Below are 26766 nucleotides of genomic sequence, written 5' to 3' on the forward strand. Positions count from 1 at the left end.
AAAGATGAGGCCTTCTGCAGCACAATATTGGAAAAACCTCCCACTCCAGTGCCAGTATTTCACAAAAGGAAGGAAAACAGTGAAAAAGAGGTTGGGCACTGTATATTACAGCACCGGACTTCTGACTTCTCACATTATAAAAAGCACAGGTGTTTGTAATATTATTGGCAATAAGATTGATGCTTTTCAAATGTCCTGGACAGGAAACGGAAACCAAAACACATTTCATTGACATTATTTCTCTGATTTGGAATTTGTAAATCCAAACTACACACAATTTGTAAACTACACATGCTATGTACTTTTTTCAGGAAAATTTCAACCGGGATGCAGCATTCTCCTCTCAAACATGTACGTATCGAACATGCTGCATACCGAGTTGCAGGCATGTAAGTAAAACGAGTAAAGTTTTGATCCAAAATCCACAATGGATCATGTATTCTCCAGGAATGGCAGCATACAAGGTGTATTTTTAATTTTCATTAGCACTCATAAACAGTATTAAACACAAGAATTACATTTATTTCAAGTTCCACATTCATAATATAGATATATATTGTAATATATCTATATCATAGCTAAAGCACTTCTGGATGGATGCAAACTGCATTTTGTTGCCCTGTACCTGTGACATGTGCAATGACAATAAAGTTGAATTCTATTCTATTCTATTCTAATGCCTTATGATCCTTTAAGATTTCAAAGATATTTTGGGGGCTTTTAATTACATATAAACAAAGAAGGATGGTCATCCTTTATGTTTGCTGTATGTCCAGCACCTCCAAATCTCTCGTCTCTGTCCACTGACGGTCTCTATTTGTCCTCAGTTGTCAGTTTTCTTTCCACCCAGTTGCCTTCTACTCATCTGGTTCTTATTTGCACGGTACAGCCAGATGGAATGTGGCCACATGCCTTTAAGGATGAGCTATTAGCCCATTAATATAATTCAGCCAACACTATCTGAGTGAAGCAAAGCTGAAAGATGCACACTGTTAGAGAGAAAGACAAAGACCATTTGAACCTAAATGTTTAATTTAGATCCCGATAACATGTTTTTTACACCTTGACATGTCAAAAATATGCCTTAAGATTTTGATGGTGCCATATATGTATCAGAGAGAATAAGATTGTGAAAGAAACTTTCTAATTTAGTTCTTTTGCTATTAGCAGTACTCTTCACTGTTTCTGTCTCCACTGCACGCAGCTCCCGGGACACCATCTGTGTTACAGCCACGTGTCCTGGTGCGTTTCCCTCCACTGCAGTTGGACCAGGCAGACCAGCAAGACCAGTTACCTTCATGAACAACAGCCGGCCTTGTACCTGGCACACATTTTTCAAATTAACAAATGCAGGGAAAATTACTTAAAGCAACATGAGCGAGGCCTTGTTAGAATGATAAGATTTACGATCCCAATTCCAAAAAGAAAGGTGGGACGCTGTGTAAAATGTAAATAAACCAGAATCCAGTTATTTGCAGATCTCATAAACCCATATTTTATTCACAATAGAACATAGAAAACATATAAAATGTTTAAACTGAAATTTTGCTATTTCATGGAAAAATATTAACTTGTTTTGAATCTCAAATCTCAAAAAAGTTGGGACAGGATGATGTGGCATCCATGTTTTCCATAAGGAATTTCAAATATCAATTAATCTGATCACAGAACACTTTTCCGATTTGTCTCAGTCCATTTTAAGTAATCTTTGGCCAAAAGAAGACCGCAGTGTTTCTGGATCATATTCACATATGGCATCTATTATGCACAAAAGAGCTTTAATCTGCATTTGTGGATGGTGCAGAAAACTATGTTTCAGTGCTGATTGTGTAAAGAGCTGAGGCATCCAATATTGTGTTCCAGTTTCTGCCTCAGGTTTCTTTTTTAAATCTTATCTACATTCTGTGACTAAGATATGGGTTTATGAAATCTGCAAATCATCAAAATCTGCTTTTATTTAGCATTTACTTAGCATCCCAACTTTTGTTGAAGTTGGGTTGCATTGAGAAAACAACTGTTTAGGCTTACCTTGGACACTAGTTCTATCACGCTTGTAAGTCTGGCAAGCGGCGCCTTCAAACAATTGCAAGCACAGACAGATACACTTTCCATCCAGCAGAGCAAGAGTGCCTCCATTTTGACAGGGCCTGCACTTGCATACGTTATATTCTGCCACATACTCTGCAATAGCCCGCTTCAAGTTTGATATCGTGGAGCTAGCGCCTGGGATTTCCAGTGGAATTAACATGTGGATGGGCTCTGGCTGCCATAAACAACAAAATATATGCAATATGTTAAAATACATTAGAACATATATTAGAAGGAGTTTTGTTAGAATATATTAATATTTTTTCATTTCATATTTATCGTAATTTGTTGTGTTAGCATGCTAATATTTAGCAGTGAGTGTTGAACACAAAGTAGCCTTTAAACTTTGAGCCTTTGCCTTTGCAAAGTCAAAACTATGACTGATAGAAAAGCTCCAATTAAGGCTGCACACACTCAAGGATCTAAGTTTTAAAAAAAATAAAATATAACTTCTTCATCCCTTTCTTGGTCTTCCATGTGAACCTGTTGATGATGTGGACACCGAGGTACTTGTTCTCCTTCTCCACATCAACACATAATTTCCTTAGGGATTAATAAGGTATTCTGATTCTGATCCTCTAACAGAATAGACATGGAGGATGTAGCTGCTGATGCATCTAAAGTCAATTACCATTTCTCTCGCCTTATTTACATTCAGAAGAAAACGATTCCTCCCAGACCACTCTGCACAATCACCCACTGCACTGTTCCTCTCGCCAGCTGCTAATAATATCCAACCACTGGAGAACTGTCAGGGTATTTCTGTAGGTGGCATGACCCCGCAATTGTATCTTGAGTCTGAGGTGTACAAGGTGAACAGAAATGGAGACAGTACAGTCCTCTGTGGAGACTCTGTAGTACATATAATCAACTCACACTGAGCACTGCTCAGTCACACATACTGCAGTGTGCCTGTCCGGTAGGTGGTAATCCAATAGGTCAGAGGTATAACAAAACACATGTCTGTGTTAAGTTTTTTAGTAAACACTCATCTATCACATTGCAACTGTTCAGTGGCATTTAACAATTCTATGAGCTCACTACATTGTTGTCTACATAAGATTCCCTAAAGTGAAAGTGTAGAGTCGGGAGTATGGCAGTTCATTTTAAGGATGACATTTATGTGTAAAGTTTCACAGCAATTCGCAGTTGAGAAAGTTTAAACCATGTGAGTGCACCAGAAGAAAAGTAAATGTCATATGTGTAGTAGAAGCTACCTGCATAAATGCTGTGCTGATTCATTGAGTTAGGTAATGTCACCAGTTTAGTGAAGACACTGATGATAGCCCTAGATAATATAAAAGTCTGGTTTGATTACAGTCATTAGATCAAATTTCTGCAATAGCAATCCCTTAAGAGATTTTGGTAACACTTTATACTACAGCCAAAGGAGCTTTTAATGAAATCAATTCAATATTCATTATGTTGGTGTGCATGATGAATTTTATTAGTCCATTATTCTTTTATTTTACCTTATACTATATACTTACTGCATATTTATTGTTGTTTCATGTAAAAACCTGACTTGTTACCCCCTTTTTCCACTAGGCCTACCTTTAAGCATTTGTATAATTTGTGTATCCTTTCTGGTAAAATACCCAGAATGTAGGCATTACAGTGGTCCCTCGCTATAACGTGGTTCACCTTCGGCGCCTCGCTGTTTTGTGTGCAATTTTGCACACTTTTGTTTTGTTTTGTTTTTGTTTACAGCGCATTGTGTTCTGCATCCTGATTGGCTGTAGACCATGGGCCAGTCAATCTCGTGCCGTGTCTCCTGTACAGTGCAGAATGCGTTCAGCTTGTCAAATTTACATAAATCTTCGATCACTAGCAGTGTGACTCTGAAGTGCTGGACCGCGGGTGCCTTTGGTTTCATTCTATAATACTGGACTTATTTTTCTACAAAGGTTTGAACTTTGAGAGAGTTTAAACAAGAGAGAAAAGTGTGAAAATGTTAATGCCTTTCTGAGAAAAGTGTATAAAGTGTGTAGTGAGGGGTTTTGCAGCCTTAAAACATTTATAACAATTGTAAAAAATAAAGTTGGCTACTTCGCGGATTTCACTGCGGGTTAGAACATAACTCCCGCATAAACATATACATTTATACAGTATGTATATTTCAGTTTAACTTGCTCTCGCCTTGCTGTGACCTTTATTCGTACCTCACTGTGCAGCAATGCAGGGGCCTCTGTGATGGTCCGAGCCCATTCCTGATATGTTGCAAGGTCCATCACTCCATCCCTATTTAGTTTAGCCCTCATACTAACAGCACTTAGTAGGGTACCTCCCTTGACTGATGTCATCACCTCATCCACCATAGCTTTTCCTTCAGCCTTACCTGTGTGGCAACAGAAAAGGAAACTTTAGTGACTTTTCATTATCAGTGCAGTGACTCGCTCCAAATTCAGTTTAAGACTTTAACTTTGGATTTGAACTTTTCTGTTTTAATACAGTTAAGTTTCATGCATGCAGCATTCCTTGAAGTAAAACACCAAAATACACTTAAACTGTGGAAAGTGGTTGGGAATTTAGTCAGAATCATCAAGCATGCTAGCTTTGTTCATTTAACAGGGAATGCAAACCTTCGTCCATTTTTGATTTATTATCACAATGTTTAGGCTTATAGTGTCCGCTTATACTGTCCGTCGTAAGTGTGGAACTGAGGCCTCCTTCAATGCCTAATGTGATGCAGTCTTGAACTTCTCTCTGCGTCATATCTGCAAGAACAATAAAGTATAGATAATTAGTGCTTATCACTTGTATTTAATCAACACACCATAAGGCTGAAGAAGCTTCATAGCAGAAAAGAATGATTTCAAATAGACATACTTCTTTGCTTAATGGTGTCATGGTCGAGGACATAGATCAATTCGTATTCACCGCCGGTTTTCCCATTTTTTGTGTAATGGGTTCCATAGTCCTCCAGGAAGGCAAAATAAATTCCCTTCTCATATTGCAAAGGTAAAGATTTGACATGCACCAGGAATTCATCTGCTACTTTGAGCTCACGGGAGCGCATCCTGTAGGTGCTCAGTTGAACTTTGCCCTTCACCCGCATAAAGTTGTTGTTCTAAGTTTGTGGGGTCAAAAAAAAAAAGAGATGCAGCTTGTCCATAGAATATTGATTATTCTGGGTTGTACATTAGATTCTGTGAAATTATTAGAGGATATTTACCTTAATTTTGGTGTTTTCGGTGACCGTTTTAATCATTTCTTTCCTCTCATACTGACTCGATAGTCCAACATTTAGAGAAATATTCGACAAAGACTCCTCAGTTGGGGTGAATTTGAAAGAAAGACCAGCATCAATGTTGACACTCATCTCAGTGAGGATTTCACGCAGAAGGCTATGAGTGTCTTCAAAGAGTGCTTTCGAAGCTGTTTCCTCCACTAACGTCTGAAACAACAGAATACATATATCAGTATTGGGTGGCAAAACAAAATCCTTTACATGTGTTCACGATCAGTTTATAATACTGAAATTCTTTTTGTTGCCATGGTTAACCTGATAGTTAAGCACGCCGACGTTCCAGGGCAGCCTGTCAAACGTCCCAGTGTTTGGATTCCTCACTCGATCACATCTCCCGTTGAAGTAATCATTGTTGAACGGGTTCATTCGAGGATCTGTACCCAAGATGTTGATTCTGGTGGATGAACATAGAGGCCACTTTAAGACTTTTACAGTGTTACCCCAGTTCAAGAGTTTTAATATTATAGAAGGCATCCTCATTCTCCTTCTTTGTAAGAGTCAGGTGAAAAGACTGATACCACTCGTGCACTCTATCCATCCATTAAACAGGACGTTAAAGTCAGAAGATCCAGGTTAAATGGCTTAGACTCTGGGTAAAATAGCCAGTACTTCCATCCAGACAAAGATTTCCTCTTATGTGAGCTGGTCATCCTTTATGATTTTAGTTAAATATAAAAAGCCATAAAAAAGATTAATTGTCTGTTTAATAGGATAAAGTTAAAGCCTGGCCAAGCATGGTTGGTTAGTGGCACCAAATTAAGTACGCACAGCAAGCTCCCAGTACAAAAAAGTCCATCCCTTGCCTGAAGATTCTGCATTTTTATAAGCCGATATCTTTTTGTAGGTTGTAGGAAACATCCTGCCTCATTTATGACACCTATCAGTGAAATTAACGTGTTCATCAGTCTTTTGGTGAAAAATTTCATAACAGACCAGCTATTGTTAAAAATATTAAGAAAAAAATCTGTGGATTTTTTGCTTAAAAGCAGCTCACATTTAAAACGCCAACTCTGCTAGGAAGCTGGTTTTCTGTAAACATTGTCACCAATAGATGTTTATGTGTCTCCCCAATGTAAATGATTTACTCTTTCTACCAAGTATTCATTTTACTGTCATGCTAATTTATAGTGACTCTTTATTTCCCACTGATTGAGCTCTTTAATAACTTACCCATATCCTGCTGTCCTGCCTTGCTCATTGCTGTCAAGGACTGCCGAGCCACAGGGTTTACGCTCTGTCTCACAGTCTTCATCTGATCCATCTTCACAGTCATAGTCTCCGTTGCACATTAATCTCTTTTTAATGCAAGACCCTGTGTAGAGACAGAGAATTGCATGATACTGCTCCCCAAAAACAAAGCGATAAAGACTGAGGTACTAATACTGTGGTACCTGACTCGCACTGGAACTCTGAGTCTGAGCACGCACGGGGAGGCGGTAGCTCGCATTGACCATCAGGTACACAGAACTCCCTGTCTCCTATCGATTCCTGGCAGGCTCTACCTCCAAACTGGCCAAATGCTTCTGTACTTCGAGAACGCCTCTGAGGATAATACATAGTGTCACATTAAAGATAAAGACAGAGAGCAGCACTGCAAAAGAAGATTGGCTGTGAGCGGCACTGTGCATAGATAGTAGACCACTACTTCAACCTGTTTAGTCTGATTATTTATTATTATAGACTTAAAAAGTTAAAAGCATTCTAGCTTGGGCACTATTAAGTTCACAGTCTCTGACACTGATCAAAATCCTAATTGACTCACTCTGGTTTTTGTGCAAGGATCACAAGAACTCCACCCTGACCAACGACTCCATGCACAGTCCACAGCTGGCGGATCAGGATTAGCCCTAAAATACACAAATTAGACACAATAAACTCTCTAAATAATAATAGTAAATGATTATACAAACATCCTTAATGTTGTGTAAGTGAAGCAGGAAATATACATACATGCCTTCCCCAAGAAGTGCCAGAGCTAGACAGAGGCCAGCGAGAGCCAACTGGAGAGCGATTTCAAGCCTCATCATAAACCTTTGACAGCACAAATGATACCGTGCCTGTCCTCCTTTAGTCCTTTAAGCTACCACCTTGTTAATGATTATCCATCTGCTAAAGGACTGTGTTTTTGTTGTTGTCACAGTCAATAATTTGGATTTCAGGTGCAGCAAAAATCAATTCAGTGCTCGGAAACTCCCAAAGCAGAGTTTACAGTGTTTGTCTGCATATAAACATCTTACTCACACAGCCTCAATCTTTATTCTTCACAATGCAAGGAAAGCACCCACAAAAACATAATATCTACTATAAAAGTAAGTAATAAATCGTCTCCTTTCATAATCTATAGAAAGCGGTTATTGTTTACATTACATTCATTTGTTTGATTAGTAATGAGCTAGTGTGTTGGTAAAGAAAGCCATGATTTACTACAATAACAGAGAAAGATTGTGTTTCTAAGTATTACAACTTCCTGCTAAATGCCACCAAAATATAACAAATGAAAAATATACATTGAAATGATAAAAGTGCAAATTGGAGACCCTATTAAATTTATTTGGACGAACAAGGGCTACACTCAGTGGATATTTGGATATTTTTAACAAACAATTTAATCACAGTTTGATCTAATTGAAAATATATGGATTTATTAAGAATCACGTATTTCATCTTTAGCCTAATATACAACAAAAATATAAAAATCTAAATATAAAAATGGTTTTTAAAACTATGGGAAGGTGTAAATGATCCTAAGCGCTGGGTTTAAAGCAGATACACACATTTAGAAATTATATTTATTCTTTTTTCTGTTTATTTTCAGATTTCTTCTTTTGAGACATTTTTTTTAAGACCATTTGTTCATGTTCGTGTTTCCAGGACTACGCAACCATGCAAACAAAACAAGTCAGCAGCAAAGCAGAACAAATATTTAAAGACTCAGTTCTTGACTGTTGTAATACATTGGCATGATGCATCCACGGTACATTTAGGTCATCGTCTAAGATTGGAAAATGGAATGACAACACTAAATATGAAAATGAATTTTCATTCAGTCCCACTGCTGAAAAAAGGTTGGTGTGCTGAAGTAGAGCTCTTTGTCCACAAGATGGCAACGCTGAACAGATAACGGCAGTGTTAGTTTTGTCCTCTTGTTTCACTCCGTCACTGTTTTTGGGTTTAGGTGGAAGGAACGTTGTTTACTCTGCAGTTGTAGAGTTTGGAAAGCAATGTGTAATGCATACACATGAATTCAAGTAGTTTTCGAGTATCTGTTTTCTTTGTTAAATATACCTTTAAAAATAAATAAAGTCTTGCACAACGCACAGTGAGGTTTGAACTGTTGCACCCAATCTGTCATGTGATCGGGGAGACTTTTGCTGAGTCTGCAGAACTTTGTTCTTCAAGTGGAGGGAGTGCAGTTTGTATAATTTTTTTTAAGGCAAAATAGATTCGTTCTCAGTGAAGAATGCTGAAAGTAATCTTTAAATGTAGGCTAAGCAATAATTAAACTGCAATAAAAGTTTGAAAAGTTGATTAGTCACGATCAGGGCAATTATTATTAACAGAGCAGAGAGAACGTTTGTAAAGTGCTGGGAGGTGAAGGGCTGACAAGTTTTTGCTTTTGTTGCTCTCAGGGAGTAACACTGATCTTTAACTTGGGGTCTGGCTTGTGCTGGTTCTTTCCCTGTATCTGCAAACAAAGCTGGGGTATTCTAGGGGCAGTGTGGTCGTGGCCTAATGGAGAGGCACAAATATGTGCTGAAGTCACCACTTTTATGAGGTTCCACAGTTTCCTCCCTGCTTTCCCAGGAAACCAGAGGGTAGTTAAGGTGCTTGGCAAATCTCCTGACTAGAAAGACTTCCTGTTTTTTGAGGGGGGGCTGAAACTGTGTGGAAACACTTGTGGAACAGCATACTACACAGTCACTCTACTACCAGTAGAATGCTGTCATCGTATTTATCAGAATACCATGATGGTGCTTCCTGCACTGCCATTTGCCCCACTGCTGTGTGTTGTTCTTTAAGAACTAGCTGCTAAAGACACTTGAGGGTTAAAGAACAAAGAGGGACATAGACAAAAAAATCTACCTCAATTATGGCTTGGAGATAAGTGGCTATCTTTGGTTCTGGCTGTGGTGGCAGGCAGTTCCAGGATTCACGCCCTAAAATGCTTGATGTTTGGATTGTGGCCTTCCTGTCATAAACTAAGGGAAGGACACTTCCCATTAGACTTTCTCTGTCAGCATTCTATCGTGAAATAAAGGCTCGAATGTGCCAGTGCTGACTTTTGCCATCTGTATTTGTTTTTTTTCTTTTTTTTTGCCACGAGTTTCTTAAAAAAATGTAGTTTTTAAGTACAGACAGTAGCATCAAACATGTACTTCTGTGTGCAAGTGCTAGTAGCACTGGGTGTGCCGCTGACCTCAACTGACAATGAGTAACATTTAGAAGAACAAGGAACCATATCTTTTATCACTGAACAGTAGTTCTGAATTGGAAAGACACGTCATGGCAGGAAAACATGATTCTTGTACTGATATGCAAGAAGAAAAAACACAAAACAACTAACCATACATAATAATAGACACTGCCAACATCCGTCTGAATACAGCATGTTGTCACATGCATATTCTTTCCAGATGATCTGCAAATAAAGGCAAATATCTGATAACATCAAAGTGTTTAATAAGAGGTTCAGAAAAAGACCATTCCAGCGGTTAGTGACCAAATGGGAAAACACTCTCAGCGAGACAGTAATCTGGCTTCCGTGGGGCTCATCTCCTAAAAACCAGCCTCTGTCAGCAGAACACAGGATACAGAGTCAGGAAAGACATCCTTCCTCTGTCCTTTTCTCTCTCATTTCTCAGCTCTAAACCCACAAAACACACTATACTGTACGTCTGTTAACATCAACAACACATCACGCTTGCACTTTTTGAGAAATCTGCACCGTATCAGGTTTGAAGTCCTCATGCAGAATTTGGTGAATTTGCTGAGGTATGCCGAGATTGTGTCTCCTTTTTATTTTACATTTACAATGAATGCAATTGGGGGATAAATAGAAACTAAAAATTATTATCATTGCAAAACTATTTTATTTACTTTTTAATGAGTCAATCATTTTCACTGGATAAAACTGAAAGGAAAATATGAAAACTGTCTTGTTTTGTTTTTTGCAAAACCCAAATGTGTCAACGATCATATCAAGCAAAAGAAAAGCAGTATCTTTCGCACAGGAAAAAAGGTGAAATCAGAAAATATGTGGCGGTTTCTTCAACTGATTATAAAAACAGGGGGGTTTCAGTTGGCTAATATTTGCAGTTCTGCAGCATGGTACCAGGACTGGGCTGTTAACCTGCTGTTTATACTGCCATCACTTCCTATAATTTCTATTTCATTATCAGGTTCACATTAATTCACATTAATTAGTTCACACTAAAACAGGCAGCACGGTGGCACAGTGGTTAGCACTGTTGCCGCACAACAAGAAGGTCCTGAGTTCAATTCCACCATCAGGCTGTGGTCTTTCTGTGTGGAGTTTGCATGTTCTCCCGGTATTTGCGTGGGTTCTCTCCGGGTACTCCGGCTTCCTCCCACCGTCCAAAGACATGCAGCTTGTGGGGATAGGTTAATTGGATAATCCAAATTGCCACTAGGTGTGCGAGTGAGTGTGAATGGTTGTCTGTCCCTATGTGTTAGCCCTGTGACAGACTGGCGACCTGTCCAGGGTGTACCCCGCCTTTCGCCCTATGACAGCTGGGATAGGCTCCAGCGCCCCCCGCGACCCTGAAAAGGATAAGCGGAAGCGAATGGATGGATGGACATGAATTAAAACATAAATAACATGAAATGAAGAAAGTAAAACACATTTGCAGAAGTGAAACTAACCATTTCTCAATTGAGAACCACATTGACATCAGTAGTCATGTCACTGCGGATGTCAAAGCTGGCATTTATTAGTTCTGTAATAATTACACATACTTGCTTTCCTTTCCCAACAGCTTGCTTCTGCTAAATAAATTGGAGTCCTTGGTCTGTGTAATTGTAACCATCTCTGCTTATACATACACTCCATCTTTTAATTATCCCAAACAAACATCTATTGATGCCTCTGCAAACATGAAACAAACACACTTTCTATGTTACTTGAATATTTTCCTCCTGGGAACGCCACACCTGCCACTTAAAAGCAGCAAATGTAAAAACGGTTATTACATGGCTAAATCACCATATGGCATCAAAAGCAAAACAGACAAAGGAAGTTTGTGACCCATTTTCAACCTTCAGCTTACTGTAATTGTGGTGAGATTAGAGCATAGCAGAGAAAATGTTGGGCCTGCACTTTTAGAAATTTTGCTGCGTTAGCAACAGTTGAGCTTTGCCACTCTGGCTGACGTTCCCCAGTTCCCTCTCATTCCTCCATTTAATAATACGATGATCAGCCTACATATAGTGTATGCAGCTCTTATATCCTCTATTATTATTAATTTTTAAATTCAATAGTCAGTATGTACTGTAGACCCACAGTGGCGGAGATCAATGGTTGATGTAGCTTAGCTTAGCAATAAGAAATCTGTTCTGTTTCATGTCACATGTTTGGGGGGAAAATACTAATGATGAAAGTACAGCTTTAAATAAGCTGTGATGCGGTGATGCACACTACTCAGAAAGAGATTTAATTACAAAATTCAAGAACATTCAACATAATTCACTGTCTGAGAGAACTAGAAAATCTTCAGTCAACGCACCTTGGTTTTTTTTAGTGTTATTTAGTCAGCATGACTCACCCAACAGTTTAAAAGACCAATCACTGAGTGGAGCAAATGCTAATTTTGCCCTGCACACACTTTAGTCTTTTCAAATGACTCCAATTTGAAAAATAAGAATAATTTTTAAAAATAAAAGTGAAATTGACTTTTTCACCTTTTAACCACGTTGTAAAGTTGTAAACACAACATTGACAAATCCCTTTTCAACAGACATCTCTAGCAGGCTAATAAATAGTTTGTTTAAACTTCATACAGTAAAAGCTCAGCTCATATCTGCTAGGTGAAGTGTAACGCCAACTGTCCGACTACTTGTACCAACTGTGAGGCAGGGTTAATTTTTGTAACTGGGTAAGTTGTTTTCTTGGAACCACGCATTTCATTACATCATTTTAAATCTAGGCTGTAATACCTTTCCTTTTCATTATATTGACAGTTTTCATAATACAAATTGATGATAAACAAAAACATAAAGCCAAAGGAACTCAGGAGTTTATAAAAACAAAGAAGTGGAATATTCTTGATTCAGTTCAAGATTCAAGGTCTTTATTGTCAAATGCCATTTCACCCCAAGCCCCCCATGGGCCATTTATAAGAATATAAAAAATATATCTCCAAGAGATATAAAACTAGAAATGACAAATAAATATTAACTCGTTAAATTTGGGTAAAATTAAGGAATAAAAATGTACTACTACTAACTATATCTATGTACAATAAACAAAGAGAGGACAGAGACAATATGAAGTGGTCATGTGCAATTACAGTAAAATGAGATGATTGTGCAGTAGTTATTGTATACCAGGTTCAAGTTATGGTCAGGATATTGTAGATAAGACGAAGACATGTGCAAGATGCAAAATGTGCAAATGTGTTCAGTAACTATGTGACTGAGTATGCAAAATAAGCATATTGTTCCTAGGTCGAGTTTGTAGTGCATTTGTGGAAGTTTGTGTTGTTTTTGAGTCTTTTGGTGAGTAGTGTATTGTAAGGTCTTTGTAAAAGTGTTTTTCAGTCCTTTGGTGGTAGTGAGTTGAGGGCTCTGACTGCTTGGGGGAAGAAGCTCTCGCAGTGTCGGGCCGTTACGGTTTTAATGCTGCGAAACCGTCTGTCAGATGGAAAACTGTCTGCCACCCCTCACTTTCCAATGTGAGGGGCGGAAAGTGTCCTTCAATATGCTGTTTGCACGTCGGATGATGTGTTTGTCGTAGAGTTGGGAGAGGGCCTCCAATGATCCTCTCTGCTGTCGTCACTATCCGCTACAGAGGCTTCTTTTCAGCAAAAGTGCAGTCCCCGTACCAGATAGTGATGTAGCAGCAGAGGACGCTCTCAATGGTTCCCTGGTAAAATGATGGGAGGATGGGAAGAGGGAGACTGGCCTTCTTCAGTTTCCTAAGAAAGTGAAGTCGTTGTTGGGCTTTCTGCATGATGGTGGTGGTGTTCAGGTTCCAGGAGAGGTCATCTGATATGTGCACACCCAGGAACTTCATACTGTTGACCCGTTGATGTGCAGTGGGGTGTGGGCCATTGAGCTCTTCCTGAAGTTAACAACCATCTCTTAGTCTTCTGAACATTTAGAGTCAGGAAAATTCTTGAATGGCCAAGTTAGTCACCTGATCTTAACCCAACTGAGCATGCATTCACTCGTTAAAGACTAAACCTCAGACAGATAAGGGCCCACAAACAAACAGCAACTGAAAGCTGCTGCAGTAAATGCCTGGCAGAGTATTAAAGAGGAAACCCAGCATCTAGTGATATTCACGAGTTCAAGACTTCAGGCTGTCATTGTCAGTAAAGGGTTTTCAACCAAGTATCAGAAATGAACATTTTATTTTCAGTTATTTAATTTGTCTAATTAGTTTTGAGCAACTGAAATGAAGGGATTGTGTTAAAAATGCTTTAGTTACTCACATTTTTATGCAATCTTTTTGTCCAACCCACTGAATTAAAGCTGAAAGTCTGCACTTAAACTGCACCTGAGTTGTTTCATTTAAAATTCATTGTGGTAATGTACAGAAAAACGTTGTCTGTCCAAATGTTTATGGATCTAACTGTACATACACAAATGAACCCATGTATAGGTAATAGTAAACAGTAATATACATACAGTAAAAAAATCTGTTTTGAATTGTGTTTGTTCCTGTTCCGATACATTCTCTGTTTAGATACAGATGGCATCAGTTCAAAGAGTTGTTATACTGAGTTGGATGAGTCTGTTGAGGCAGTGGGGGCTGTAGATGTCTCAAGAGGGGAAGTGGGCAGTTGAAACATTTTTGACAGTGTAAATGACCCTCTGAAAACTCTCCTGTTTCTCCTGAGGTGCAGCTGGTTAACTATGCAGAGATGCAACCTTCAGAATGCTCTCAAAGGAACGTCAGCAGAAGAAAACCAGTGGGGTTTTTTTTTTTTTTGTTTATTGGGTCTTTCAAAGAATTCTCAGAGGACAGAGTTGCTGCTGAGCATTCCTGACTACCATGATGGCATTGTTGATCCACTGAATGGTAACAAACACTGGTGATATTGCCCTCCTATAGTCTGTGAGGAGTTCTTTGGGCTTAGAGGTGTCAGATCTGGATTATTCTTTAAGCACCAACTAGCCAGCCTCGCAAATTCTGTCTCACCTTTCTTTGAGAAGAGCCCCATCATCATCAACGTACCATCTATGACCGTGATGATAGCGCTTTTAGAGGTGCAGTCAGATCTATAGAGTTTGCAAAGTAGGAGGCTCAAAAGGCAGCTCGAGTGGAGCTCAGGATGAGCACACAACATGAATATTCTTGAATTAAGAATCGGTTGATCAGCAAAAACCCTAAAACTGCTAATGTAGTAAACATTCTCCCTGAAGCCTACAAAGCGCACTTCACATAGCGCCCCTGGCATTCAAGATGGCACACTGCAATGTGAATGGCTGTGATGGTGTCCTATGAAGATCTGTTATCTCAAACTGATATTAATCAAAATGGGTACAGGGTATAGGGTGCATTGCATATGGAAAATATCCACAGCAAATCACTTGTTCTACATTTTGTCATTTTACAGCCTTATTCCAGAATGACTTTAATTCAATTTTCACCTCAATTCTACACACAAAACCATTGAGTCTTCACCAAATCTTCTCCCACTTACAAATGATGGAGGCCATTGTGCTCACTGGGATCTTCAATTAAGGTCCCAGTGAGCACAGTGGGAAAGGCTACTGAAATGTTCCTGTACCCTTTTCCAGATCTGTGCCTTGATACAACCCTGTCTCAGAGGTCTACACACAAATTCTTGTACTTCATGACTTGGGTTGTGCTCTGACATGCACTGTCAACTATGGGACCTGATATAGAAAGGTGCACCTTTCCAATTTATGTCCAATCAACTGAATTTACCACAGGTGGACTCCAATCAAGTTGTAGAAACATCTGAACAGTTGAAACAGGATGCGCCTGAACTCTATTTATTTATTTATTTTTACTTTTAATAAATCTGCAAAAACCTTTTCACTTTCTCATTATGGGGTACTGTGTTTAGAATTTTGAAGTAAACATTTTTTTCATGCATTCTGGAATAATATTGTAACCTGACAAAATGTAGAACAAGTGAAGCATTGTGAATACTTTCCAAATGCACAGTGTATTGCTGGACCAGCTTCTCAAAACATTGTATAATAGCTGGTATTAGCACAATCCACCAGTGCCAGTCCCAAATCTAGAATAGGTCCCACATATTTCTACCAAAAATAGATGGTCCATGCATGAAAACAGTGACGTCAGTGGCTGTGGGAGGGGTAATGCAAGAAATTCACTAATGAATGGCGGCTGTAGCCCACAGGCTTCTTCCACCATGTTTTAACAGCAGTTTCACTTAGAAAATAGCTCAACCTTAACCAAATTCAAATGTACAGAAAAACACATAAAAAAAATATCAGTTTTATGCCTCAATAACATTATTTGTTTAGAATCTGACCAATTCCTGCACCACTGCTACCTGTGACATGCATGTAGACTATAGGTGTAGCATTAAGTTGAAATGAATGACTGAATAAATAAATAAATAAATACTATATTAATTGGCTCTTTCTGGTATTTTTTAAAATTATTTAAAAGTTTGTGTTGTTGTTGTTTTTTTTCAAAGAAAACAAAAAATCCACAAATTTGATATAAATACACGCACGCATACATACATACTGTACATCACGCACTTCATTTTTATGACCCACTTACTAAAGCCGATGGCGATATTTTGTTGGCCTGCATGTAAAGAGCCCGCCCCCCTACCAATTGAAATCTGCAGCGAGTTAGCCCTGTCAGTCAGTCAAGGGTTAAACGAGGAGTTTGCAGCAGTCTCTCCGTTCTGTCCAAGGCAGTCGGCGGAAAACATCACACTCTCGCTCATTTTTGCCAAGCTGTGTTTGATTCAACTCATTTCGCAGCCGAATCGCGAGGCATCACGGCAGAGGAAAAACCCGCTCTCTTTCCCAGAAGGCGTATTACTGCGCGTTTCCAAACACAGGTAGGTAAGTGTGGTGTTTAACTTTGTTTTCACATCCCTGCATGAATTAAGATTCCGCAGGAGGACTATCCTACAGGTAGTCGTTTAAAAAGCTGCGGGTATTTACAGGAATGTTAGCCTGAAATGTTTTATAAGCTTAATAAAAGCTAAAGGCAGGCAAGCCAAGGTTCAGTTTTAGTCAAAGGCTGAACTGTCTTACTTTAAATGTTCCAAATTTTGGAAGAAAACTTCGTCATAATGATTTTTTTTCTCCCCTCTGCTGCCTACTTTGAGATTCTCTTTTGGGAGTCCAACACTCTCCCTAGGTTTCTTTGTGAACTCAATTTCTTTCAGCTTTAACCCTGACTTGGAAAATTGTATTTGAATCTTGAGAGATTTCACATAATTTTTATTAAGCATTCACAATTCTGTACCTTCTATCACTCCTGTGTCACTCCTGTGTTTGAGTGCAGAACCCTTTAGTATGAAAGTGCTCTGTGTTCAGTGCCGTGTGTTCACAGTGGGCCTGTGGTATTTCACCATCTCATACACTTGCAGACTGAGTCATTCCCTGATTTCCTCCAGATGTGCAGCAGTTTACGTTTCCTGACGGGGCCCGGATTGTGACATTTCTGCCTTTTGCAGTGCTGTGATTCTGCTGACAAACATAAATTTATGCTTGCTGTCTGAGGCTGAGTGTTTGTGTTGTGACACGGCTGGATGCTACACATCCCCCCCCCCTCCCCCGCACTTATCTGCCAGTTTTTGTGGCTGTTAAAGAGCTGTTAAAATGTAATCCTTTAACTTAAATCTTCAATCAACTGCTGACATTTTACCCTTTTTATAAGACTAACTGCCAGGTACTGGGACTATGACACCACTCTTATTAGAGTACAAGTGCAATCATGTGTCATGCTCGTGAAGGCTTAATGTGTTGTGCAGCAAGTGTTAAGGGTTTGCTCGTTCTATGCTTCCAAGCAGTGCAGGCCAAACAGCATGTCTGTCAGTGTGATTTGTGGTAACTTGCATGACAGCATGGTGAACCAAGCAAACAAGGGCTTACGGCGCTTGTTTCTCTGCCTCAAAAACTGGTACAGGCAGATGAAGTTTTGTTCTGGTTTTTATTGTTTGTGCAGTAGCACCTGTGGGACATCTCTCATGGTATCAAAATTAACTTGTTTGTTTGTGTTTCTCTCACACACACACACTTACTTTTGAGGGGAAATAAAATGATAATTTACAGAATTTTTATTTTTTGTCTCTCTGTTGTGGTCAGGTGTTAGGCAAAAAAAAAATAGTAAAAGCTGCCACAAAGCTAGATAAAGTTCTCTTATCTTATCCTGAATATCTCTCACTTCCTTTATGGCTTTTGGACAGTTGTCTGGTTAACTGGTTTGAGCCTAGGCAGTTATTTTTAGAGTAGATATTGTTCTTTACGTTTTTGCGTGATCTCACGGTGCAGCTCTGTTTTCGCTTGTCTTGCAGATGGTTTATTCCTTGTTATTCTGGAGTATCAGAAGGTCAAGTGCAACTTTTCCTTGAAAGTCAGAACTGTGTAGGTAAACTCTTGTTAAAGGCTCCAATTTCCGTTTGTTCTTGCTTAGCTCAACATCACGAGATCTTTTGCTTTTCTAGCGTAAGATTAACTTCAGGTAATTGCTCAACCTTTGCTCGTTTTCAACCTTTGGACTGTCCTACGGTACTCACAGGCTTTTTACCCTGATATTCTAGCCAGTGTAGCCTCTGGAGCTGGACCTAAAGGTATGTACGTTCTACGCGTATAGAGCAGGAATCATTTGGGTTTTTTTGAGGGAGAAAGCTCTTTTCTGTGTGGTTGTTTTTGTTTTGTTTTTTTTTTGTTTTTTGTCAGAACACACATGTGTCTAAGTGATAATGGATGTGTTCCAAGTAACAGCAGTTTGGTACATCTAACATGATAAGAGTAAGGTGATGCTGTGGCTTCATCTATAATCCTTTGTGATGTTGTTTGTGCCTCATGTAGGAAATGCACACACTTGTGACAATGCCATGTAAAGGAATTCATTGATTTCATGTAGCATGGAAGGAAAAACTTTATTATTTTATTTTTTTTAAAAAGACATGTTTTCTATATGTTAATATTCTCTAAAGCAGTTTACCAGCAGGATACTGCTAACTCAGAGTTGACTGGTATTATGATAGATATGCCAAGATGTCTCTTTAAGCAGGAGGTTCTTAAGCTTTAGGACAGTTTACTTCTTTATAGAGCCAATCAACTGACACAGCATGCTTTTAAAGCAGTGTTAAAGTGTCTCATGCCTTCTTATGAGCTGCCTATTTTATTGGTCATATGTTTTATGCTTCCCCTATGTGTCCCTCTCGTTCTAAATGTTTACTGTGTTGTTAAATATCAAATTGCTTATGATGTGGAAAAAATTGTTTCAGTGGCAGACTGTAGAACGGTGCAAGTCTCCCCCCACCCACTTGTTTTTTTTTTGTTTGTTTTTTTTGTTTTTTCCCCCTAAACAAACGGGTTTACCAGAAAAGACTGTAGTGTGCTTTATTTAACTTATCATCATCTTTCTTTCCCTTTCTCAACACACACTTGGTGTCCAACTTCACTTTTTCTGCCTCAGAGCAACGCCAAGAGAAGCATGTGTGGGTGTTAAGTCATATGCTTGGACGACCTCATTGCCCCTGAATACGGAGCTGCTTTACCTCTGATTGCCCACTTGTCCACAGACTGACACCACACCATGTCTGCAGAGGTAGACAGAGCGCACGCATCTTCTGCCGATCCCAGCCTCACCTCTACAGTCTCAACCTCCAACACCCCTCCCAACTCTCCTATAACACAGGCATCCAAAGTCCCATTCAGGAAAGAGAAAAAGAAAGGTGAGTGGAGGAGAAAATGGTGCCGATACTCCTTTCATCAGCTATTAAGATGTGGCAGAGATTATAATTTTACTACTTTGTCTTTTTAATCCAGTAACAGAGAAGACGGATGAATACCTGCTGGGCAGGTTTCAAGGGGATGGTGTCAGGTACAAGGCCAAACTGATCGGCATTGATGATGTTCCAGAGGCTCGTGGAGACAAGATGTGCCAAGATTCCATGATGAAACTTAAGGTACAACTTGGGATCAGAAGCTCTTTTCTTCTATCGCTGATTTTCATGAAGAAAATATCAAAACTGTTTCTTAAAGCTGTTAAGTTGAGCTTTGGTGTATATACATCTGTTTGCCTTCAATAGAGTAGTGTTTTTGTTTTTTCTCTCCAGGGTATGGCAGCAGCTGCTCGGTCGCAAGGCAAGCACAAGCAGAGGATCTGGGTCAACATTTCCATGTCAGGCATCAAGATCATTGATGAGAAATCGGGCGTGAGTTCTGATTACTATTGCAATATAATCTGGACTTCACAGAATTTATTTGCAGTGCTTTAAAAAAAAAAAGCAAACAAAACCGAAAATCCTTTTCCACATTTCTCAGGTGATCGAACATGAGCATGTGGTGAATAAGATCTCCTTCATTGCCAGAGATGTAACGGATAACAGGGCTTTTGGATATGTGTGTGGAGCTGAAGGACAGCATCAGTTCTTTGCCATAAAGACTGCACAACAGGTAACACACAGAACTGCCATAGACAAAGTGTGTCAATCTGGTCCATTGGACAGGTTGGAAAATGTGAAGTAGAGCATAGACTTTGTTTTTCATAAGTTTTACTTTTCTTTTTTTTTTTCTCCTTACAGATAATGACCACACACACACATCCATTCATACCAAGCCAAAGTAATTGGGTACTAGATAAACAATTAAATGACGGGAAAGTTCCTGTTTTTCTAATTCTAACTAAAGAATTGTTTTTGCTTTTTAAAGCGGATCAACCATAGAGGAAAAAATAGTACATTTTCTGCAAATTAACACACAGTTTTTTTTTTTTTTTTTTTTTTTTTTTTATGATTGTAGGACAGTCAAGGCAATGAGCTACCAGAACACTTTCTGTAATTTTACACATTAATTTGTTACAATTTGGGCCCAAAGAATCATCCTGATGGATTTCTATCATTTACTACAGTAGCATTTCCTTATCGTGTCAAACACCATAAATTTGTTATAATTGCACTTCATTTTTTCTTACACTAAGATATGAGGGATTAAATGTGTAGTTAAACTTCTGTACACTGACAGAAAGGGGAATTTCACTGGTCCGTATCACTTAAAATTAAAGGTTGCTGTTATGTGGCTCATGATATAAAATGCCATCCCTGCCATAGACTCTCCATTTTAATAAGAAGCCTAGGCACTATAGTGCCACCTACTGGCTTGTGAACTTTGTCTGTCAAACCTGAGTTTTAACATTATAGACAGAAGCGGCCATGTTTGTATGAATGAGTGCTTATTCATCCAAATATATTTGTTTGCTAGCTAATGCTAGCAAACAAATAAAATAGAATTTTACTTGCGTAAACTAAAGCATAAATTTTGGTCAGTATACATGTCATGTTGTTTTAGACAACCTTAAAGCATGGTTGAGAGGTCAAGTTGATGACTCAAATTTGCTCAGGGGAAAGCTTAACAGCTCGCTACCTAGTTGGGGATGTAACTGTCAACCAGCCATGTGTCTAATGTATAACTTGATGTCATAAAACGGCAGTTCACCCCTTTATGGTTGTCATGAAGGTAAAAGGTTTACTTAAGTAACTTTTTTTTTTTGTATGTGGTTGTTTAAAAAAAAAAAAAAAAAAAAAAATTATTTATATATATATATATATATATATATTTTTTTTTTTTTTTTTTTTAAATTTAACTGAGAAGCTGGAGATTTTAACATTTGAGCCTACCTTCTTTTGATAACTGCTAGAAGTGGTACTGCCACAGGCACCAAAGACAAACTGACTCCAATTTCCTAAGATTTTTGGTCTTTGTTTCCATACAGGCAGAGCCACTGGTAATCGATTTGAAGGATCTATTCCAAGTCATCTTCAACCTGAGGAAGAAAGAGGCCGAGGGCACACAGAAGGTAATGGAAGCAGAAGCATTTAACTTCAGACTGGAAAAAATTTTCTCCAAGTGAATGGCAGCATTTTCTTTGTGAAAGAAAAACACTTTCATGTGGTCCTCTGGGAGTGCTGACAGGGTACACACTGTATGTACCGCTTGAAAGTCAACACTGCCTCTCTGTGTTCTTTCAGTGAATCACATCCTCAGCCATTTTTCATTTTAGTGATGAATGCGTCATTTCAATGGAAAGTCTGTTCGTTAACAGTATGCCTCTGTTTACAGGTTGAAAATGGCAGTGATGTAGTGGAGGTAAGCAATTAAGTTTTTTTTGTTTTTTTTTCCTTAAAGCAGTTACTGACTTTTTTTAAAATTTATTTTTGTACATTTTTACTTTCTGTCTCTAGAATGGAAATGCCTTGCTATCTATGGGCAATGACGTAAAATCAGCTCAAGTAAGAGTTATTGTAATGTGTCCATCTTAACAGTGAATGAAATGTTGGAGTGCTTTATTTTCTTAAATGGCATGTTTCTGTTTCATTTTCACATCCAGCCAGTAGAGCAACATGACCTCTTTGGAGATATGTCAACCCCTCCAGACATTCAGGCTCCAAATGTAAGTATCACACCATGATGGTAAATATTTCTTTTAATATGGGGATTGTAATTGGTAAAGTGTATTATTACTGTATTTACACAATTGTGTACCTGCTAATTATTATCACTCTTATGTAATGAACGTATTTGTAAGAAATGACTCTATAGTAAAATCTCAACGCCCTCTGCGAACTCCATTCTGAAAAGACTTGTGAAGTCATCAGATTCTGTTCATTTTAAGAATCTATGAAGAGTCTTTTAGGAATTGAGTTTATGCTTTGTGTTTTACTAGTCTCGTTGTTGTTGTTAACTTTAAAACTGCTACAAGTAGAATCTGTTAGACTTAGAGTTGTGGCAAATCTTTTACGTCGGTGCTGCTGAAATGTCTCATTAACCTGAATTTATGGGTAAGTACCAAGCGCCGGCTTTGACTTGTAGTCCAACTTGTTGTTCAGAGCAAGTAGGATTACAGTAAGTGAGTTAGAAGTGGACCCTAGACCTTAAAGTTGTCAGCATTAAATTGACAGCGACTCTTCATAATCTGCAAGTAGCAGTTTTAAAAAGGCATTTCTTTTTCACACCATGTGATTCATTGTTCATCTTGTTAACACATCATTACCTCCCTTCTGCAGAAATGATTTATCCTTCTCTTTTTCTCACTGTCCCCTCTCGTGTTAACCAGGACTCTAATGACATTCTCTTACTGGACTTTTCTGCTGAAGTTGACAGCAATCAAAATTGCATAAAGGGAAATTCCTTTGTAACTTCCTGTGCCCCTGACTATAGGGCATATCCCCAGACAGAGAATCCATTTTCCTCAACTTTTGGCTATTTCCCAACCCCAGACAGTGACCCTTTCAGAGATGACCCCCTTTCTAAATCACCCACTCTATTGGCAGCTGATAATGCACAGATTCCCGTCAACACCACCACCAATCACCTAAACGGCACTGTTGGCAGCACTAGTAAGACAATTATTAATGGTGGTGTAAATGGAGACTCTGAACATCTCAGTCAGCAAATAAATGGGTTATCCAGGGAAACCATGATCCTCGCGCTCAGTAACGGACAGTGGCCGCTGGGGGGGAAAATAACTCAGGGAAACACGACTACCATGATGGATGGAAATGAATCTGGACAAGTTCTCTCAAACAAAAATCCATTTTTTGACTCTTTGAAAACTTCCCCTGTCTCTAATGAAATGACCCATCGCCCAGAGCTGCCAGTGACTCATAGCAAGGATTCAGTTCTCATAAGCCCGCCTCCGCACAACTCTAAGTCTGGACGAGGTCGAAGGAGCGCAAAGGTGAAATAACACGGCTATGCCAATGGTAGTAGGCTTGCATGTGTTATGCGTTTTAATAAAAAAGGTTTACAACACATTTGGAGCTAACATCTCCCTTGAGCTTTTGGGTTATGCATTGGTGTTCGACAGGATAAGGCACTGAGAATGCACTGGGTTAGGGACTTTAATTTTGGAACTCTGGTCATGGTCTTGTTGTTTGGATAACTTCTTTTCTTTATGCATGCACTGGTGTTCGCATGCTTCTCGAACTGGCTTGAATGACTTTAACAATCAGCTGCTCATAATCTATTTTCCTAATGTTCACGCTTCAGTGAAAAGAGCAGGGGTAAGTGGCAAAGCATGCAATCGTATGCTTAACTATAGTTAATTATTAGTTTCTCTTAAGCATTTGTTAAATCTTAACTGCCACATAGTTGTGACTTGCTAACAAAATGTGTTGCATTATTCATTTTATTATTTATTTGTTTTGTGACTAGTCTACATCAAGTGATCTGTTTGGAGCAGAACTGTTCGCTGCTTCCAGTCAGTCTGAGGGGTCATCTGCTCCAGACCTCTTCAACAGTACACCGGCAAACTCTGCTCCCTCTGCCATAGCTGCTCTGGGTAATACACAGGAGGGGGAATTTGTATTTCACACATCTCTTTGTGTTTTTTTTTTTTTTTTTTTTTTTTTTTTTTTTTTTTTTTTTGTTTTTGTTTTTGTTTTTTTTAAAAACCTGTTTTGTGTCTGTAAACCTTTTTCTTATTTTTGATATATTTAGGGAATCTCCAGTTGGGTCCACCAGCTACCACAAGTGTCCCTGCTGTAACCATGTGGGGAGCCTCCAGTGCTGCACCCAACATGTTCCCCATGCCAGGAGGGACAGTTCCAGGGCCCAGGCCCGCCTTCCCACAGCCATCTGCCTTTGGTCTACCCATACCACCAACAGGTTGGGGTCAGCAGATGCCACCACAGTTTGCTGCCGCTCCTCTCTCTCCACCCCACCTTTCTTGGGGTCAGCCTGCCTCTACCAATCCTTTCCAGCCTAATGCATTCCCAGGTATGGGTGATCCACAGGGTCCGTCACGCCCCCCTCCAAGAGCACCTGCTAAACAGGTCCCTCCGAAAGTAGAGAACAGTGCCTTCACAGCTTTGGATCCCCTCGGAGAGAAAGAGAAGAAGACTGGGAAAGACATGTTCAAGGACTTCCAGCTCGCCAAGCCTCCTGCCATCCCAGCCAGGAAAGTAGAGCTTGCAGCAGGGTCAGATCCAGCTTCCAGTGGCAAACAACCGGGGGCATTTGATCAATACTTCTCCACTAAAGTGGGCCTCGTGCAGGATGCTGCAGATCACGATGACTTTGAAATCAATAAGATGCCGTCAATTGGTAATGCTAAACTAGCTGAAATGGCTTATGTCATAATCTGATGACTGTGACCTGTTGGTAACTGTGTCCTGTGTTTGTAATGTGCAAATTTAGATGCCTCTAAACCAGCTGCTGCTCCAGTTCCAGGGCTCTTGGATGTTGCCTTCTCCTCTGCTCCCATCCAAAACAGTTCAGCACCACCCCAGGGATCAGAACTTGGTCAGGACATGTTTGACAAAGCATTTGGAGCCCCTGACTCCAGTCCATTTGGAGTGCCACCTGTAGCTATGGTACAGAGTTTTATTTGTGACCACCTTTTACTTTATCATCCTAATCCCAATGATCCTTTTGATAACAAGGATATTGTTATACTTGAGTTTTTGTTTTTTTTCCCTCAATTTTTTTTTTTTTTTTTTAAACAGAATACATCTGTCGGTCAGAGCTCTGGTTCAACAGCTGCCTTTGAGGATCCTTTTGGAAATCCTTTTGCTTGACCACAACTTTGTCCATAAGTAAGTTCATGTTTTTATGATGCTCCTCTGATTTCATTTAGAGTGAAGACATTTGTCACAGTTTTTCTCATTTGTCCTCATAGTTGGAGTAAATGGAACAAATGAAGATTTCCACTACCGTCATGATGTTTGGGAGAAGCTGCTCAGTGCACGACAATCCGGAAATGAACTATTATCCCAGACCCACCCTTCTATTAGATCTCACCTCTGATGGTGTTTTGTTTTCTGGGGGGGGGGGTCCTCCCTTTTCCAATCAGTAGTTCCCTCATTTTTGAAGACCACTGATCTACAAAGTAAATGTTATGTCAAAATCTGCTGAAGAAAGAGATGTGCTGTGTGAGAGAGGATGTCCAAAGTGGTTCATTGCTGATGCTGTCTTTGTTAAGGAAATAAAATGAATTATTCATCAAGTTGCAAGGTATTTGACTAATGTATTAATTTTTTTCCTTTGGTTCTGATAATGGTTTTTAAAACATCCTTTTTAACAAACTGAAATTATATCTATAGGTAACTTTGATACATTTCTGCTACTTGCTGGTATTTCCTGTTTTGCAAGGCATATTTCCTGTATAGGGGAACATCTACATTCATCAGGCAGAGCTGTGCAGTTGTTTTGCATTTTAGATCCAGAATCCACTGATCCTATCGCCAGTCAAAGGTCTGCTTAAGGTGCATTCAGTTAAAATTTTACTGCAGTCATAGAAATCCTAAATGAGGATGAAAGTTGCACTGCTCACTATCATCTGGTGACTATAGCAAAATAAAGTATGTATTTTCTTTTCTTCTTTTTTTTTTTTTTTTTTTTTAAAAAGGATAGATTTCCTAAGTGGGGCAAATTACTGTAATACCAGTCGCAGGGTGATCTATTAACAGCGTGAACCACTGAATATTAACCAGAATTCTGTCAAGAGCAGCACAAATTGGTATCTCAAAAACCAGCAAACCCAATGAGGGACAGAATGATGTTGGTCATCTAACCAAAATAACAGTGCAAGCTCTGGTTTTTGCTTCTCTCCCAGCCACAAGGGGGCCACAAGCCAGTGTACTCTTAGTGCCAGTGTCCCAGTCCCAAGCCCAGATAATTGGTGAGGGCTGCATCAGTTAGGGAATCGAGCATGAAGTCATTGCCAAAGCAAACATCAGGAAGGAGATCTTCATACTAGATCAGTAATGGCCTGGGTTAACAGTGACTCAATCTGGTACTGTTAGCCAGCTGTGTGTTAGTGGAAACTGTGCTACTGTTGGCTGGAAGATGAGAGAGGGTGTGTTAGGAAACACCAAGATGGAAGGCAAAGCCAGGAGTATTAGAGGTGGATTCAAACTGTGTTTGATGTATTCTCTGGAAAGAGAACAAGAAAACTTAGTGGAGTGGGGAAGTACAGGAAAGTATTCAAAAGAAGAGGTTGACAAAGAAAAAGGGAGTCAGGTAGATGAAGAAAGTAGACAAGGGTATTC

The 26766-nt window shown here is 39.3% G+C and overlaps 2 protein-coding genes across 6 annotated transcripts; one reads left to right on the forward strand and one right to left on the reverse strand.

The window, feature by feature from the left end:
• Positions 1–1014: 1014 nt before the first annotated feature.
• On the reverse strand, positions 1015–7433 carry c9 (complement component 9). The gene is made up of 11 exons (XM_086301330.1): positions 7289–7433; positions 7101–7185; positions 6730–6880; positions 6509–6650; positions 5594–5732; positions 5264–5485; positions 4918–5158; positions 4671–4805; positions 4251–4426; positions 2029–2263; positions 1015–1321 (listed from the first exon to the last, which is right to left on the reverse strand). Exons 1-11 carry the CDS (start codon positions 7363–7365, stop codon positions 1164–1166), a joined length of 1761 nt encoding a protein of 586 aa, XP_086157456.1. The 5' UTR covers positions 7366–7433; the 3' UTR covers positions 1015–1163.
• Positions 7434–16389: 8956 nt separating this feature from the next.
• Positions 16390–25721, forward strand: dab2 (DAB adaptor protein 2). 5 transcript variants are annotated; one of them, XM_086301334.1, is made up of 15 exons: positions 16390–16600; positions 19191–19449; positions 19544–19683; positions 19834–19932; positions 20042–20173; positions 21489–21572; positions 21836–21862; positions 21958–22005; positions 22104–22166; positions 22830–23453; positions 23930–24056; positions 24215–24820; positions 24914–25089; positions 25222–25311; positions 25395–25721. In XM_086301334.1, the coding sequence occupies exons 2-14, from the start codon at positions 19311–19313 to the stop codon at positions 25291–25293; spliced, it is 2337 nt and encodes a 778-aa protein (XP_086157460.1). In that variant the 5' UTR covers positions 16390–16600; positions 19191–19310; the 3' UTR covers positions 25294–25311; positions 25395–25721. The 5 variants fall into 5 exon arrangements, with proteins under 5 accessions (XP_086157460.1, XP_086157462.1, XP_086157458.1 ...); XM_086301336.1 differs by having other exon boundaries at positions 19297–19449; XM_086301332.1 differs by having other exon boundaries at positions 16390–16596.
• Positions 25722–26766: the final 1045 nt, after the last annotated feature.

The sequence above is a fragment of the Aulonocara sp. 'chitande type north' Nkhata Bay genome, linkage group LG7, assembly GCF_057382095.1.
Source record: "Aulonocara sp. 'chitande type north' Nkhata Bay isolate Kocher_YH1m ecotype deep benthic linkage group LG7, A_spYH_male_GT1.1, whole genome shotgun sequence".
In the NCBI taxonomy this organism is placed as follows: Eukaryota; Metazoa; Chordata; class Actinopteri; order Cichliformes; family Cichlidae; genus Aulonocara; species Aulonocara sp. 'chitande type north' Nkhata Bay.